The sequence below is a fragment of the Euwallacea fornicatus genome, chromosome 1 (assembly GCF_040115645.1).
Source record: "Euwallacea fornicatus isolate EFF26 chromosome 1, ASM4011564v1, whole genome shotgun sequence".
NCBI classification, from domain to species: Eukaryota; Metazoa; Arthropoda; class Insecta; order Coleoptera; family Curculionidae; genus Euwallacea; species Euwallacea fornicatus.
Window position 1 is genome coordinate 2912702 of NC_089541.1, and position 14788 is coordinate 2927489.

Genomic DNA, 14788 nt, shown 5'->3' on the forward strand with positions numbered 1-14788 from the left:
CTAACTAAAATTATAATGGCTGAATCATCCATGATCTCTGCAGAAGAAGATCAATGAAGAATTCCTTATCGAGCTTTTGACAAATTAAACTAACTAATCGCAAAAGCCTAAAAAGCATAAATAAATAACCCTTAATCTCGGACATTTAAGCAAACAGAAATGTGCAATTTTCACTCCCTTGCTATTAGCTTTAGTCACGTTTTCTCTGGGGGTTGAAAAAGCTACCCTAAGCCTTCGGATGGCCAGACCTCCTTATCTGGATGATGGCTTTTAATGAATTGATTTTTATGGGGAGCAGCAAGGCAAGGAGTAAATAAAGTTTCCATTACTAGGAGGGACATAAAACGTCATATTATCTAAGGAATTTGAAGGGTCAACAGATACCGCGATGGTGAGAGAATTTTCGATTTGTTAAAGCAATGGTGACGTTACGAATTGGGGATTAAAAAATTAGAAAGTTTTAATGAGAAATATCACAAATTGGGATTCGAGGCAACAAATGAGATAAAGTCAAATCAATAACCAAAAAACAGTGGGAAAAGTGAAGGAGGGGAATCCCGTGAAAAATTAAAGAATAGAATAATCTTCAGCTTTAAAAGAATAGAAAGTAACAAACAATGGTCGTTATCGAAAAACTGGAGGCTAAATTCAGGGCTAAATACATAAATATGCAATAAGTAAAAAGGAATAGCGGAACGTAATCATGAAGACAAAAAGTCAAAAAGTAAGCAGGTGAAGGAGGAAAATGTGACTACACAAAAATTGCGGTTGAAAGGGAGAAAATAAAAATAAACAACTGGAATTAACAAGAAAATGATAAATTTCATGGACACCAGATGCCAAAAAAAATCTATAAAAAGGACATCACATGATTCTAACCAGCTTGTAATTTCTCCTCAATTCTCCGAGATACACTTTTGTTCATTTATTTGCGAATTTTGAAAGCATACTGGGAGAAGAAGCAGAAAATAACATTCACAAGGTTCGTAGTGCTTGTGTGAGGCATCTGACACTATTACTGAAACCAAATCTGTAAGGGAAATTTGCAATTTATTGAAATTTTCCAAAAGAGTTGGGGAGATAACTAGCTTTTACATTTCTTTCAATTTTTGTTCCCCTATATCTCCAAAAACGGTGGAGCAATCGGGCTCGAATAAAACATCAAAGAAATCGTCTTAGTAAGCTTTTTAAAGCGGCACAATCGATGTGTTATGAAGGTGCAAGAATATTTAGTTCAGAATTTCTGAAGATTTCGAAATGCTGCAGACGTCGGTTTTGAAATTTAAACTAAAGTAAAGTTTTCCATAAAAAAAAAGAGAAACGTAAAAATGGTGGTTGAAAAGAGGCGTTGGTACCTTTTAATATTTATCGGTCTTTGACTCCTAACCTGGTTATAATACTAACCTGAACTTAACTATCTTGATTAAAAACCATATTTTAATTCTATAGAACAACTTTCACAGTGTAAAACCAGCCTTAGCATAACCATTACTAAGTACTTTCTAATGACCCTTCTTGAAAGTGTGGTGGCTTAAAAGGTGGTACCGGGTGTTGAAGAGATGAACTACAATATTTATACCATTAAAAGTGTGAAATAAGTCCCGGACCGGTTCCAACCTTTGAAATACCCTAGGGGACCATTTACCCCGGAGGGTTTATTTGGCATTTCGTGGCTTCCTAATGGAAAGCAGACACGAGACTTCGGAAAACTAGGCAGGTAATGAATTTGTTTGTGAAGTTCGTTGCGATGAACTCTGTAATGCCATTTATATCAGGGAAATCCATAAATCAATGTTTCTCGCAATGTAGAAATCTAAACGATAAAATCTTTCCATAAACTTTTTCTGGAGTGTGAAAGGAAATTCTTGAAAATTTTATAGAAATTAATTGAGAAGGAGAAATGAGGAAACGAATTAGCTGAAAAGTATATCTTTGAGATGTCGATGCGAGTTGATTTTTCTGCCTCCTAAATCTTCTCTGCCACAGTGTTAAATTTAATTTTTTGGTGGTGCAATTTAGAAGGGTTGCCATCAATTAAGGACAATTTCCCTTGACTTGCAGTGCTTGCTGATAATAAACGACAGCGAAATGATGGCGGTTAAAGCCGCCGATAATTTTAAAGGAATGTTTAATAAGTCAAACGAACAGACCTAATAAATCACTTGGCTCGAAGTCTCCCTGGCAAATTAATATTTGCTCGGGCTTATGACACTCTCAAAGGCTCCGATTTTTCCCATCGATTTAGTGCTACACACGATTGACTCGCTACTAATTTATCAAAACAATATAAAATCATTGTTTCCAGTGCGAACTCAATCGACACAGGAAATGGCAGCTGTTTGAAGTTCAAGCCAGCATGAAAATGAACTAGACCTCCCAGTCCTACTTCAAGAACAGATTGAGTCAATAAACACTATTCGCAATGTTTGCTTTTTCGCGTTGTGTTGAGCTTTAATAAGATTTTAAGTAGGTATAAATCTTGTTTCTTGAAAAACATTTTAAAATCTATTAAAATTGTTTAACTCGGGGAAACCGCTGTCGAGTTTGGACGTTGTCGAATTTGGGGCTGCGCTCGGGTGGATTTCCACATTATCAAAAGTGACGGAACCAATACGGGCGCCCGGGACAAAAGCAAACTCGTCCCATCGACAAGTGAAAAATGTATGGATGACACAGCGACACGGTAAACGTTTTAATGGCTAATGACGAATTGATAGCTTCTGAGACGCAAGTTTCAATTAAGGGGCCATCGGAAAGAGTGCGTTGAGAGTGATATTTTGATTTGGTGACCCCCGAGAGGCCGAAAATAGTCCTCGTCTGAGATCGAGACGAAGTCTAGACAACCATTTGTATACGAGGACGGCTGTTTGATATTTTTTATGTAACTATTAAAGCGACAGAGCGCGGAATTAGAAATGCGAGTGGGCTATTTTTAAAAATCAACACCGTGCCTTTGGAGTCGGAATAGAAATTTGGAAAGTTACGCTGGTGCGAATTTATTCGCGGTAAAACTTTGGAAGAAAGAGGTAGAATGGGACAGGTGATAATGACACTAGATTAGGCAGAAGTTCCACCAAAATCCCGGAAATCCGGAAGAAATTATTGGCGGAATTCGAACGTCACGTGGAAAAGAGTGACTTTAATCCACAAATTGAAAAACCGTTACCGGAAAGACACTATTTCTTGATCCATCAACTAACTCCCCAGAATTCAGTTCAATTATCTTTTTTTTATTTGCCTCAGAAACACCTTTCCAGGCTTAGTCTAAACCCTAGAACGTCTACTGCCAAATTATATTGTACTCGGTGGAATGTTTAATGAGATAGCAATATTTGTAAAAAATTTTGGTGTCAACAATTTTAAACATTCTCTCTGGAAATTTGTCTTCTGAAAGCTGTCTAATTTTATAAAGGAGAAACAGTGGAAAGGAGGGCGGCAATTTCAGAGACAGAACGGTCTGATAAAAAGGGAGTTAGCATAAATTTCAGAAGCCGCGATCCCATACAAATTGCTACAATTTGAACTCATATAAATTGATGCAAAAACATCCATTATGATCCCTTTTGAGGTCGCAACTGAATGGTCGCATGAGAATAAGAAGGCGCAGAAAGAAGGATTTATTTGACAAGCTACCACGTCCTAATATTCTAAATAAAATCCAATTCGCACAGATTGAGTTAAAAATATTCCCAGTTACATTTCTACTATTGAGGTCACTAGTCAATGAAAATTATGGAAATGGAGAAGAACAAGAAAAGCAGAAATTTTTGATATTTTGAAGAACTATCGTTCACTGAAAATATCTTCAATCGGAGTAAAATCTAAAACGTCCGGGGCTAATTTCTCGCTACAATTAACGCAAATTGAGCTTTAAAGTATGAAGGTCAACGTTCGATTATTAAGGAGACGATTAACTAAAAATTACTGCACACCAAGAGCGAAAAAACAATTAATTGAAATTTTGCTTGTTAATTTGAGAAGCTGTCTCTCCCCTTCAAAGAGTCTCTATTGGAGATTTAGTTTCCTCTCAAATTACCATTACTCGAGTTAAGAAAAATAGATATAAAACTGGTTTTATTGTTCGCTCCGTGATTGAATGAAATTCACTGGAAAAGGAACTGAAATATATATATATATGTGTTTACTGCATGCACTCTGTCCCAGATAAGGATGAACAGAATGGGAATTTCGGAAACATTACTTGATTCAAAATCGTTTCAATTAGGGAAAAATTGAGCAATTTAAAACAAATGAATAATCTGTTTGTATACTGGCGAAATTTTGTGGTTCAATGGTTGCAAATGTATCGGGAAAAAAATATGGTTGGGGGGTTATTAACTTTTGCCAATACCTCTTAGACGGTTACAGTTAGTTGAATGAAACATTATTAAGACATTTTTCTGAAAATTTCGTAGCAGTCCCGCCAGTTTCCTTGTAAAGTCCTTGCTTTCGGAGATAAGAGCTTCAATTTTTGATTTATAATTTTTGAGGCACAATACCGAATAACTATATTTTTCAAATCGTCATACGATCTCCTTTTCAGCAATGAATTAAATTTGGTATTTTGCTCAGAAACTCGATCAGTTGTGGCCATTAAAACATTTATTTTTTAATAAGTCCGCCATAATTTTGAGTTATTGCAATAAATAAATAAATAAATAAATGTTAATGTGACCGTCGAAGTATTTTAACGATGTAAGACCATAAATTTCTTTGATGCGTGCATCATTATATTTAGTTATGCGCGCTCCTGAAATCCGCATAAAATGAGAAAAAGATTAATTTAATTAAATTATGTTTATAATATCAAAAATACGGCTAAATTTGAATCGAATAGAAGCTTAAAGTTAGAACGAACGTTGAAATAAATATGCTCTTTTCCCCGCCTCCATAGCATTTATTTATTTATTTAATCTGTACCATTGCTGTAAGTCACAATTACAGCCGACTTATCAAAAAATGTTTTACTGGCTATAACTTGTAGTTTCTGAGGAATGTATCAAATGTAATACACGGCTCGAAAAAGTAATTTTAAGCCGATTTGAAAAATATAAATATTCGGTATTGTGCGTATATGACAATAAAAAGTTTAACAATTTATCTCCGAAAGTAAGGATTTAATTTAAAAAAAAAACAGGCAGTACTGCTACGAATCTCTCAAAAAAATTTCTTAATAATTTAAAAGTTTCGTTCGACTAACTGTAACCATTTAAGAGATATTCGAAAAACGAAAAATCGCCAAATTAGTTTTTCCCTGGATAACTTCGTAACCATACAGAATTTAGGTGGTATAAAAACAGATAATTAATTCGCTTTAAATTGCGCAACTTTTTCCCAATTTACGCGATTTTATATCTACCACTCTTTCCAAGATCTCCATGTTGTTCATCGTTATCCAGAATGAACTGCATAGTTTAGAATTCGGACACCATTCTTTTCAAAGACACTCAATTAGAGTGAAGATTCAGAGTTTATTCTTCTCTTCAATTAATACCAATTCTGGTTAAAACACCGGTCAGTTTCTTCTTCAAGTCACGATTGAATAAAAATTGCTGTAACAAGAAGGAAGAAAAAGAACTTTTTTTGGAAATTATTTGAGGAAGTGTTACTCCCAGTACAGACACTTAACTAGAGGAAAATCTTTGGGGTTTACTATGTATGACACTGAACTTCATTCATGATAAGATTGCCAAACCCACTCAGTTCAAGCGAACTTTTCCCATTCAGGTCTTCTGGTGAATCGCTTACATATGTTCCATATATTTGCACGTCTTCACTTTTCCACCCTGTACAGACACCGAATAAAGATGATCCTATGCATTAACTACATTTCAAATCGGACTAATAGTTAAAAGTGATTTCGTCACAGGATGTGTAAAAATAAACGTGATCTATCGGCGATATGATTTCTAGGTAGTTAAATTGATCTCAAATAAACTGACCGCTTAACAGTGAACAGTCAATAATGGTTTTTCAAGTCTTAATTGATCTAATAAACGGCGATTTGTTTCCATTGGCCGACAGCCAAATATGTCTCAAATTGTTTTATTTTTTTTTCAATCGTCGCCATGAAGAATTCACCAACATGAGTGGGAATCGCTCTTATGATGAATGTGTCGCTAGTAGGTGTTCGGTCTTCCAATTACTTAATATAATGAGGAAACAATACCTGTTTCATCAGCATTATGTTTATTAATTAATTGTGGCGTGATGTTTTTCTTGATCAGCATTGTTCACCAAATTGCGCTGGCCATTCACACCGAAATTGCGAACGTACTCAGTTTTTTTTTCTATAGCAAACCTACACAAAACACGAATTAACGTCATACAGTATTTTTGCAACGCCTTTAAAGTGTGATGTCACTTGGAAAGAATACTACTGGGGTAACAACAATAACGCTCTTGGTCAGTGAAACCGAAGGGCGGCAGCACCCTCACACCAGAAAGCAACATTCTGTATATTGAGGTGCACTTTAAAGGAAGCCCTTTGAAGGGTGGTGGCTATCGATCTATTGCAAGCAGCCAGGACATTCGTGTCTCCCTAATTTAACATCAGGTGAAGTTCATGGAGGGCCTTAGAATAGAAAAAATGCGCCAGTCACGTAACAGTAAAATTTGAATCGATTCGTTGACCGGAGAAGAAGCTAGACACCATCAGCAGAGTTAAAAAGCCGCAGAAATTTTCGATGTTACGATCGGAATTTTTCGGCAACAATGGCCTGAGGTCAATTCCAGCTCATTGATGATCGGACCGCAAATTAGCCGAATTCCTGAGGAGATCGGCTGACGAAATTTCCTGACTCGAATAAATCATTCCTGCAGACGTATTTCAGACGGTCCGGCCCACATTCGAAACGCACGCTGCGTATGGTGGAACCATGTTGCCAAAATTCGATTATTTTACTTTATTGTATATATAAAGCTTCTTCTTTCCTTCTCGTTAAGGGTAGATCGGTAGGGCGTAACGACATATCCCTGCAGAAGTCAGGTAACGTTCGTCAATCAACGGAGAAAATCTATTGAAAAATCGCAACTTTCAACTGGAATTATACATATGGCATAATCAACATTACCGCATGTGGATCGAGGTTCGGACGAATCTAGCAGTTGCGAGGGTAGTACCGCGCACAGAACTGGGGTGTGTTCAGCAATAACTAAACTCTCGGAAAAACCAAAATATCGTACTGAGACCAAAATCAGTTTCACCGCTTTTACAATGGGTTAAAAAGGAGTGTTTTTTTTTATTAAAAGAAAAAATTTCGAGTGAGGCAATTTTGAGTTCTAGTCCGTGCGAGGATGGTACCAAGCACGTAACTCAACTTCGTTCGTGCGGCAATGACTTGCTCGTTGGCAAAAAATTAAAATATTGTGTTAATTGGTAAAAATCAGCACTATTTCCTTTACGTTCCTTTAAAAATTTTTATTAGTAAAAATCGGCGTTGACTAACTCTAGTACGCGTAAGGATGACACAATACACATAAGTGAGGTATGTTGGATCAGTAACAACTAAGCCTTTGAAAAGAAAAAACGAAATATTGTATGGGAATTAAAATTAAATTTACTACCTTCACAATCGACTATAAAGAAGTCCGCTATTAGCAGAATCAGATTTAAGCAAATTTGGTGTGAGGACGGCGCAATGCACTTGAATGGGGTATCTTGGGCAACAACTGAGTCTTTTAAAAAATCAAAATCTTGCATTGGGATCAAAATAAGCAATGATGTCTTTGCAAATCAAAAAAAAGGAGTGATTAAGGGAACCATGTTCGAGAAAATCTTGTAATGGTGGGGGCGTTAACAAGCATTTAAATGACTAACCTGGCAAAAAACTATACTTTGTATTAGGACTAAGACCAACACTACAGGTTCCGTTACTTAATAAGTATGAGAGTGGTACCACGAATAGATGCGAGATATATCGGTTCAGCAACACCCTCCACATAAATTAAAATCTCTTATTACACCTAAAATCGGCACTACACTCCTTACTAAACAGCTAAAAGAAGGAAATTGTCATTAGCAAGACCATTTTTGCGTCAACGACGTAGTACTGCGAAGATCACCCAATTACGAAACAAAATGCATTTTTCTATTTTGGAAAAAGGTACTGTAGGTAATTTTCTTGAAATTACGTTACTTTGAAGCCTTTTTAGTTAAAAGGAATTTTTCTGAAAACTTTTAGTATCTAAATAAAGAAGGTGTTGGTCCGAAGCTAGCATCTCCAAGCCCGGAATAACCTATGCAAACTGGCATTTTTAATGTTCTTTCATGCTTCATCCTAATGGAGAACCAGTGATGGTTCCTTCCTCCACATGGATGCATGGTAATGGCTTCACGATTCATGGTAATTAACCAATAAAAGTAAATGATCTGCTACATGAATCATTGGCTGATACCCCATATCATGATGTTTTAGGTGATTAGGGGCCCTGGTCTTCTCATCTCATTTTTGTTAGGAGCCTCCAAATTCATCTTAGTACTTCGTTCAAGGAGTTTTGGAAAAATCGCAGATTCTACCAAGGGTCCTGCCCTCGTATACCATGTGAGAAAATTAATAAGTTCCATTCTCAAAGACGCATGTGAAACATGTGTGGTCTCTTATAGGCGTAGGTGTTTAGGTTCAGTAGCAAAGCTCGCGCTTGCAGATCTTTGATAATTTATTTCAAACTCTTTATATTTTGACAGAAACATATATGTATATACATCACAGTGATGTAGGTTTCTCTTTCACTGAATCACTAGAGGTACTGAAATCACTAGAAATATTAATCTTAAAATATTTTTTTTTTGTGATGTAGTAATGTTTTATGTAATAGGTGTGTCCACCATCGCTTACATCGCTTAATACTTGTAACAAAAACAGTGTGAATCGAATGTGCTGACATGACACTGGGCCTCATTTTTACGATAAATAAGTGCAACGATTTTAATAACACATTGAACTTATTTAATAAGCCATTAATGTATTTCAACTCGACTAAAGTTTTTGCAATATTGCTCTTCGTTAAAATACATGTGGCAACACAACATTGTACCTACCGGCACCACGTGCTGATCGATACAAGATCAATAGCACCGACCATACGGTCGGTCTCTCGAAGACTTCGATTTCGGTTTAAACGGCGCCAATTTTTTTCCAATTGCCAATATGCAAACTATGCGAGTAACCCAAAATTTTCAGAACTAGTTTGCAACATTCCTCGGATCAGAGATTTCTAACCAGATAATGTCTTGTTGGTTATCTAATAAAGGACCAAATAGGCAATTCAAAGTGACGGAAATCGCATGCATTTTTGGGCAGGAGAAGTATTTGAGAGAGGCGGTAGCCTCCGCGTGTGCTCTTCCAGATTTTGAGATTTCCACATATAATCCTGATAATCTATAGACATTTTCAGTTCCCTCACTTTTTGGATTTTTCCATATTGGTAAAAAATCGTTTTTTAAATATCATCTAATTGATGCGATTTTGAACTTTTCGTGAATCAGATCTAGATTTCTCTGGAATAAGCTGGGGAGGTACCTTGCCACCCTGTTTTAATGAATACTGAATTGGGAAGTCCGCTACTAAATGTACAGAAAAAATTCCCAAAATTCATCGCGATGGAATGTTCAACATCCCTCCCCCACCAGTTCCTCTTGAGTTAAGAGTGTTTTTGAAATTGAAGTGGTAAAATTCAGAAACCTATCAAATTTTGATATTTACAAGTTCCTCAGATTTTTCGCTTTCGCCAAAAATTAAAATTTCCTTTAAAACAAACCAATTTGATTTCATCTACGAATTACGTTTAGGTCACGAATGGGTGAAATCGGTGTCTTAACGACCATTAATCAATTTGGTTTCAGAATAGAAATAATTCTAAAGGTAGCAGAACTACCCTTTAAAAATCGTATATCCGCAGGTTATTTGAAGGGAGTAGTGTTCTATATTTGAGGGAATGAAAGCACGAGGGTTAAAAACCTCGTGCGTCGCATAGACATCCCGAACTGGGGCAAATCGGCGGCCGGGGGCGGCAGCAGGAAGATGGGGGTCGGTTGCAGTTAAAAACTCACCTTGGGTCAGCTGCCGGTGGCTGCTGCACAGCAGGAACACCGCGATGAGCGTCCAGGTGAGCAGGGCCATGCTGGGGCGGTCTAGCCGAGAAGGGCGGCGGGCGGCCGATGGCCCATGGCAGGGCGGCGGCGGCGACGGGGCGGCAAATGAGGCGGCACGACAATCCGCGGCTCGAAATGCGCGCGCGAGACACGAAGAATTAGCGTCAAAGGCGGCAGTCGGAGCGACACTGAACCACCGCCGGCCGGCGCGATCCCGACGCACCGGGGCCGCTCCGACGACGACGACGACGACGCAGGACCGGGGGCGGGTCCACCCCGCAATCCTGTGAGTGCGGTCCTGCGACAAAATTCTTCCGAAGCGCGCCGTCAATTTTTAATGCCAGCAACACGATGATCGGGACAAAATCGTCTGAAAATTATGGAAAGGTTCCAGTTTCGGCGTTCGAACACTCGAAACTATCATAAGCTGCAGGCCAAAATTTATTTGATCGAAGATTTCGATCTTCGGCGTTTTCTTTCCCGAGGAGCAAATGGGAACGCGACTCATCCATACCGGCAGCGTGGCAAACCGACAGCGATATCTCAACAAGTTTAGCTCGAATTAATCATAATTTATGATTATCGAAAATCGGTTTTCAGTTTTTTTCTCAGATTTTGACATCTCCAGCATACATTTCTAATTTTAATCCTGCGGAGAAATGTGAAAGAGAACAAAAATTCGTATTTTTTTCTAATTTAAGTTTACCTGTATCTTTTTGCATTTCAATAAGCTCCATTCAACTCGCTTTACGTGGGACGCCCTGTATGTGTCAGGTTAGTTATTAAACACCCTGTGTATTGATTTCGATGACGAGGAACTTGTATCGATCCAATAAAACTCTACTCTCAGAGCTAGTGGTTTGTAAGTCAGTCATAGGTGATGAGGCCGGTGAAAATGCTCAAGTTGAGTATTCCAGCGATAGAAAATAGCGCCATGAACACATGCACTTGCACATAGAATCCTCATCAGGGGTAATAACTGTGAAGGAAGCACTCAACTTTCCAATGAAGGAGCTGCACCAATTGGTGATGATGGGCAAAGACCATAGGCCAGTTGGGTTCGTTAAAGTGATCGACGTCAACAAAAATCAGTTCAAAATCAATCTGATTTTCTGAATCAATGTGCCACGCACAAGATAAACGAAAGTGCACTACTTGGTAAATCCATGGTGAATATGTGCGCAAGATCCTGATTGTGAACACTACTTAAATGTGACCCTGATATTGCAAGATGGTGCTAGACACTTTGTGTTGACCATAAGAGATGTCATCATATACAGTGTGTAACATTTAATCGAAATATCTCGAATACTAGGCATCCTATGAAGAAATGTTTAGTTTCAAGCTTTAATCTCTATGAGGGGGAAATAATTAGTGTTAAAATTGATTCTTCTTCACTCTCCGTGTGAGTGGAGTGGGAGTTCACTTTTTAATTTCACATCGCAACCCCCATTTTTTTACAGATAAGGGTAATACGGCTAAAAATAATTAAACATTTGGCCGAAAAAGAACACTGTAATTAACGAAATCCAATCTCTCTTTCGGTTATGACTTACCGAAAGGTTTGATGATATCTGCTTTACAATTAATAAAAACATGAATTTTTATATAGCTTTTATTTAAAGTAAATGATCAAAATTGTGTCTCTGAACTTCAATACACTTATTTATGCGTGTTTTAAGAGACCCCCTACATTGTCGAAGTATGTTTTCTGGAATACTGACGTAAGCATTTATAATGCGCTAAATTATGTTCTCAAATATCGCTGATACTTCTTTATAAACTTGACTTTTGAGTTATTCAACAAAAAAAATCCAGCGAAGTTAGATCTGGAAATCCAGCAGGTCAATTCACCGAGACAGATCTACCACTTCATCGACCGTTAAAATTACGATCAAGGACTTCCCGTGCCACCGCTGAGTAGTGGGCTGAACAATCACATGTTCTAATGCACTTCTAAGTTTAAATTTTGGAGCAATATGGACAGTTCATTTTTCAAAATATTTCGCTACCTTTCATCAATCCGGTTGCCTTCAATTACAAGACACAAATACAAATGGAAAGAATAGCGGCATCACTAACATCATCTTAGAGCCCGTTTCTACGACGTGTGAGCATGTCATGTTCAATGTAGTGGCAACTGACAATAGTTTCCCGCCATCGTCATCTACCGCCACCGTGCTTAGTGACTATTCGTAATGTCAATGAGAAAAGATTGATATTCAATCGGAGTTTTTACAACGTCGGTGTTGCGAAGAACTAACCTGGAAAGAAAATGCATTTTAAAGGTAAGTCGTCATAGGTTACAGTTCAAATATTTAATTGATAAAATCGTTTAAGTTAAAATTACTGCGGAGATGCATCCGTCATCCGTCGACGCGTAGCATCCTTCATCCGTCAGTGTCGTATTCGATGTCTTGGTTTTCTCAATTTCTCGTTCGGAATTTTCTTTTCATTATTCTATAATTTCGGGTCAATAACGTAGTTAAATTACTCTATACAGGGTGTCTTTTTAAAGTCCGTCAACCATCGATATTTCTGGAACAGCTAAAGTTGCGAGGTTGGTTAAATTTAAAAAGAATGGGAAACCATCACACCTTTAGCAAATGTGAAGTGCAGTTTTAGAAACGAAAGCAAGAAATGATGGAGAAGAAGTTATAAGCCAATTTTCCACATAATCCGCAAAAAAAGGCGTTAAATTTTCTTCACCAAGATAATAATATTGAGGTTCTTTCAGCGAACCAAACTGACACTACAGTCGTAAGAGACTTTGTTACTTTTGCGCCAAAAATTTAAGGTTTTTAGCAGATGATAATTGGACGAAATTAAATAAAAGTCTGAGAAAAACTTTTGAGGGAAAAATTTATAATATATTTAAAGAACATGAAATTAATTTTAGCGGCGTAGAAAGATACAAATTAACACCTCACCACAGGAAAACACTTCATTTTTATGGTGTTCCAAGCCCCACAAAAATAATCGTTATGTCAGGAAACACATAACGTGTAAAATTTGCTAAGGGAAAACCACAAAACCAACACGAACACAACAAAAAAATGTCATATATAAAATTCCCCCGTGAATATGAGAAATTTTTCATGGTGAAACGTAGAGAGAAGAATAGAGACTTTGATAGGGCAAATATGTATCTGCCAACACGCCTTTAACAATGGTCACAGAATTAAATGGAACGGTGCCAAAGAACGATTATCAAAGAAGCGTAAAATAAACAAAAGTGCATATGCATATTTTACTTAATGAAAACCGTCGTGTGGGCTTTTGTTCAATAACCGTGGATAACACTTAGTTACCTATATTTGAACAAAAGGTCAACCATCAGTACATAAAAAGAAACTAAATACTAACAAACAGCAGTTAGCGTAACCACCAACACAGAAAATAAGGTTTTAAACAAGACAGAAGAGAATGTTTCACATACTTTACACCTTCATGTTCACACATTTTACTTCTATTATTTCTCTTCCTTATAATTTTTTCTAAGTTCTGAAGCCATCAACAGATTTGCAAACAAAGAAAAAATTATTTATCGTTTTTTCTATATTTATACAAAATTTTATATGTTCATTTTTCTTCTAAAATATATAAAGAGGCTGTAAAAAATTTGCTTGCAAATGTCGATTTTATAATCTTGTTATTTACTTCATATTTACTAAATGACTTGCAATAAAAATTCCTGGCTCACACTATTTTAAGCAGAAAATAAAATTTTTATTCTATTAAATTATTTGGGTCAAATTTACACGTATTAAATTAAAAAAATGAATAAAATGGACGAAAATCGCCCTTTTCTTATCCACAATTGCTAACCGTTCCCAGAATTTAGTTTATTTGGGACCACATAGAAAATGGATTCCTCCAAATGAAGGGAGATAAAGATCCAACAGTAAATGGATTCAAAATTAAAAAAAGTTTTTCTAATATTCACAAAAACAGCGCCGATTTTTCCAATCGAAACTGGGGAATAAACGAGATATATTTCATAACTATTTAGATAATTAAAGCAGGTAAATTAATTTCATAATTTAGTTAAAAAAGAACCTGTAACAACAATGGTTATTGTATAGTTCTACAGGTTGAGTATATTCAAATTTAAGCCGTTTTCTTGAAAGTCCGTCATCCTACAATAAAACTGAAAAATATATCTACTTTTTTTAAATCTTAAATTTCTTGAAAGACGAAATTGAAAAGTTTTAAATTAAAAAAAATCCGAATTTGCAAGAATTTTGTCGTTCAAACGAGAAATAGAGCAAAGCTGCATTATAAATTTGTTTCTGAAAACATGCCTCAGATAAGAATAAAGAAAAGCTGCGTGGATAAATTCACAATTTTGGGTAGCTATCGCGGACTCTCCTGTTAAAAGTATCTGGAAATGAGTTGTTCCAGTGCTGAAATTTTTTTGCAAAGATTAAGCGCCACATGTGGCTAAGTTTAACCTAATACAACGCCTCGAAACAATCTAGGAATTTCCATCATACAATTTTGTGCATAAATTAACACGGAAATCTACGCTACTGTTCGAAGGAAGTGCAATATGGCCCCAACCATGGCAATCAACCACCGAGACACGGCTTGACCATCTGACGTAATAATAAGAATTCTGCACCACCTGTCGAAAGGGGGACGCTCGAGCGGAAAGGGCCTCAAGTCAAGACGGGGCCCTTTGAAGGCTGATAC

The 14788-nt window shown here is 36.9% G+C and overlaps 1 protein-coding gene across 6 annotated transcripts in view; it reads right to left on the minus strand.

The window, feature by feature from the left end:
* LOC136350435 (protein kinase C-binding protein NELL2-like) overlaps positions 1-10272 on the minus strand; it is a 30052-nt gene extending 19780 nt beyond the window's left edge. For all 6 annotated transcript variants that reach the window (XM_066302166.1, XM_066302157.1, XM_066302146.1 and 3 more), the window contains exon 1: positions 10052-10272. In XM_066302166.1, the coding sequence (XP_066158263.1) occupies positions 10052-10121 (70 nt within the window). In that variant the 5' untranslated portion in view covers positions 10122-10272. The remainder of the gene's footprint in view (positions 1-10051) is intronic.
* Positions 10273-14788: the final 4516 nt, after the last annotated feature.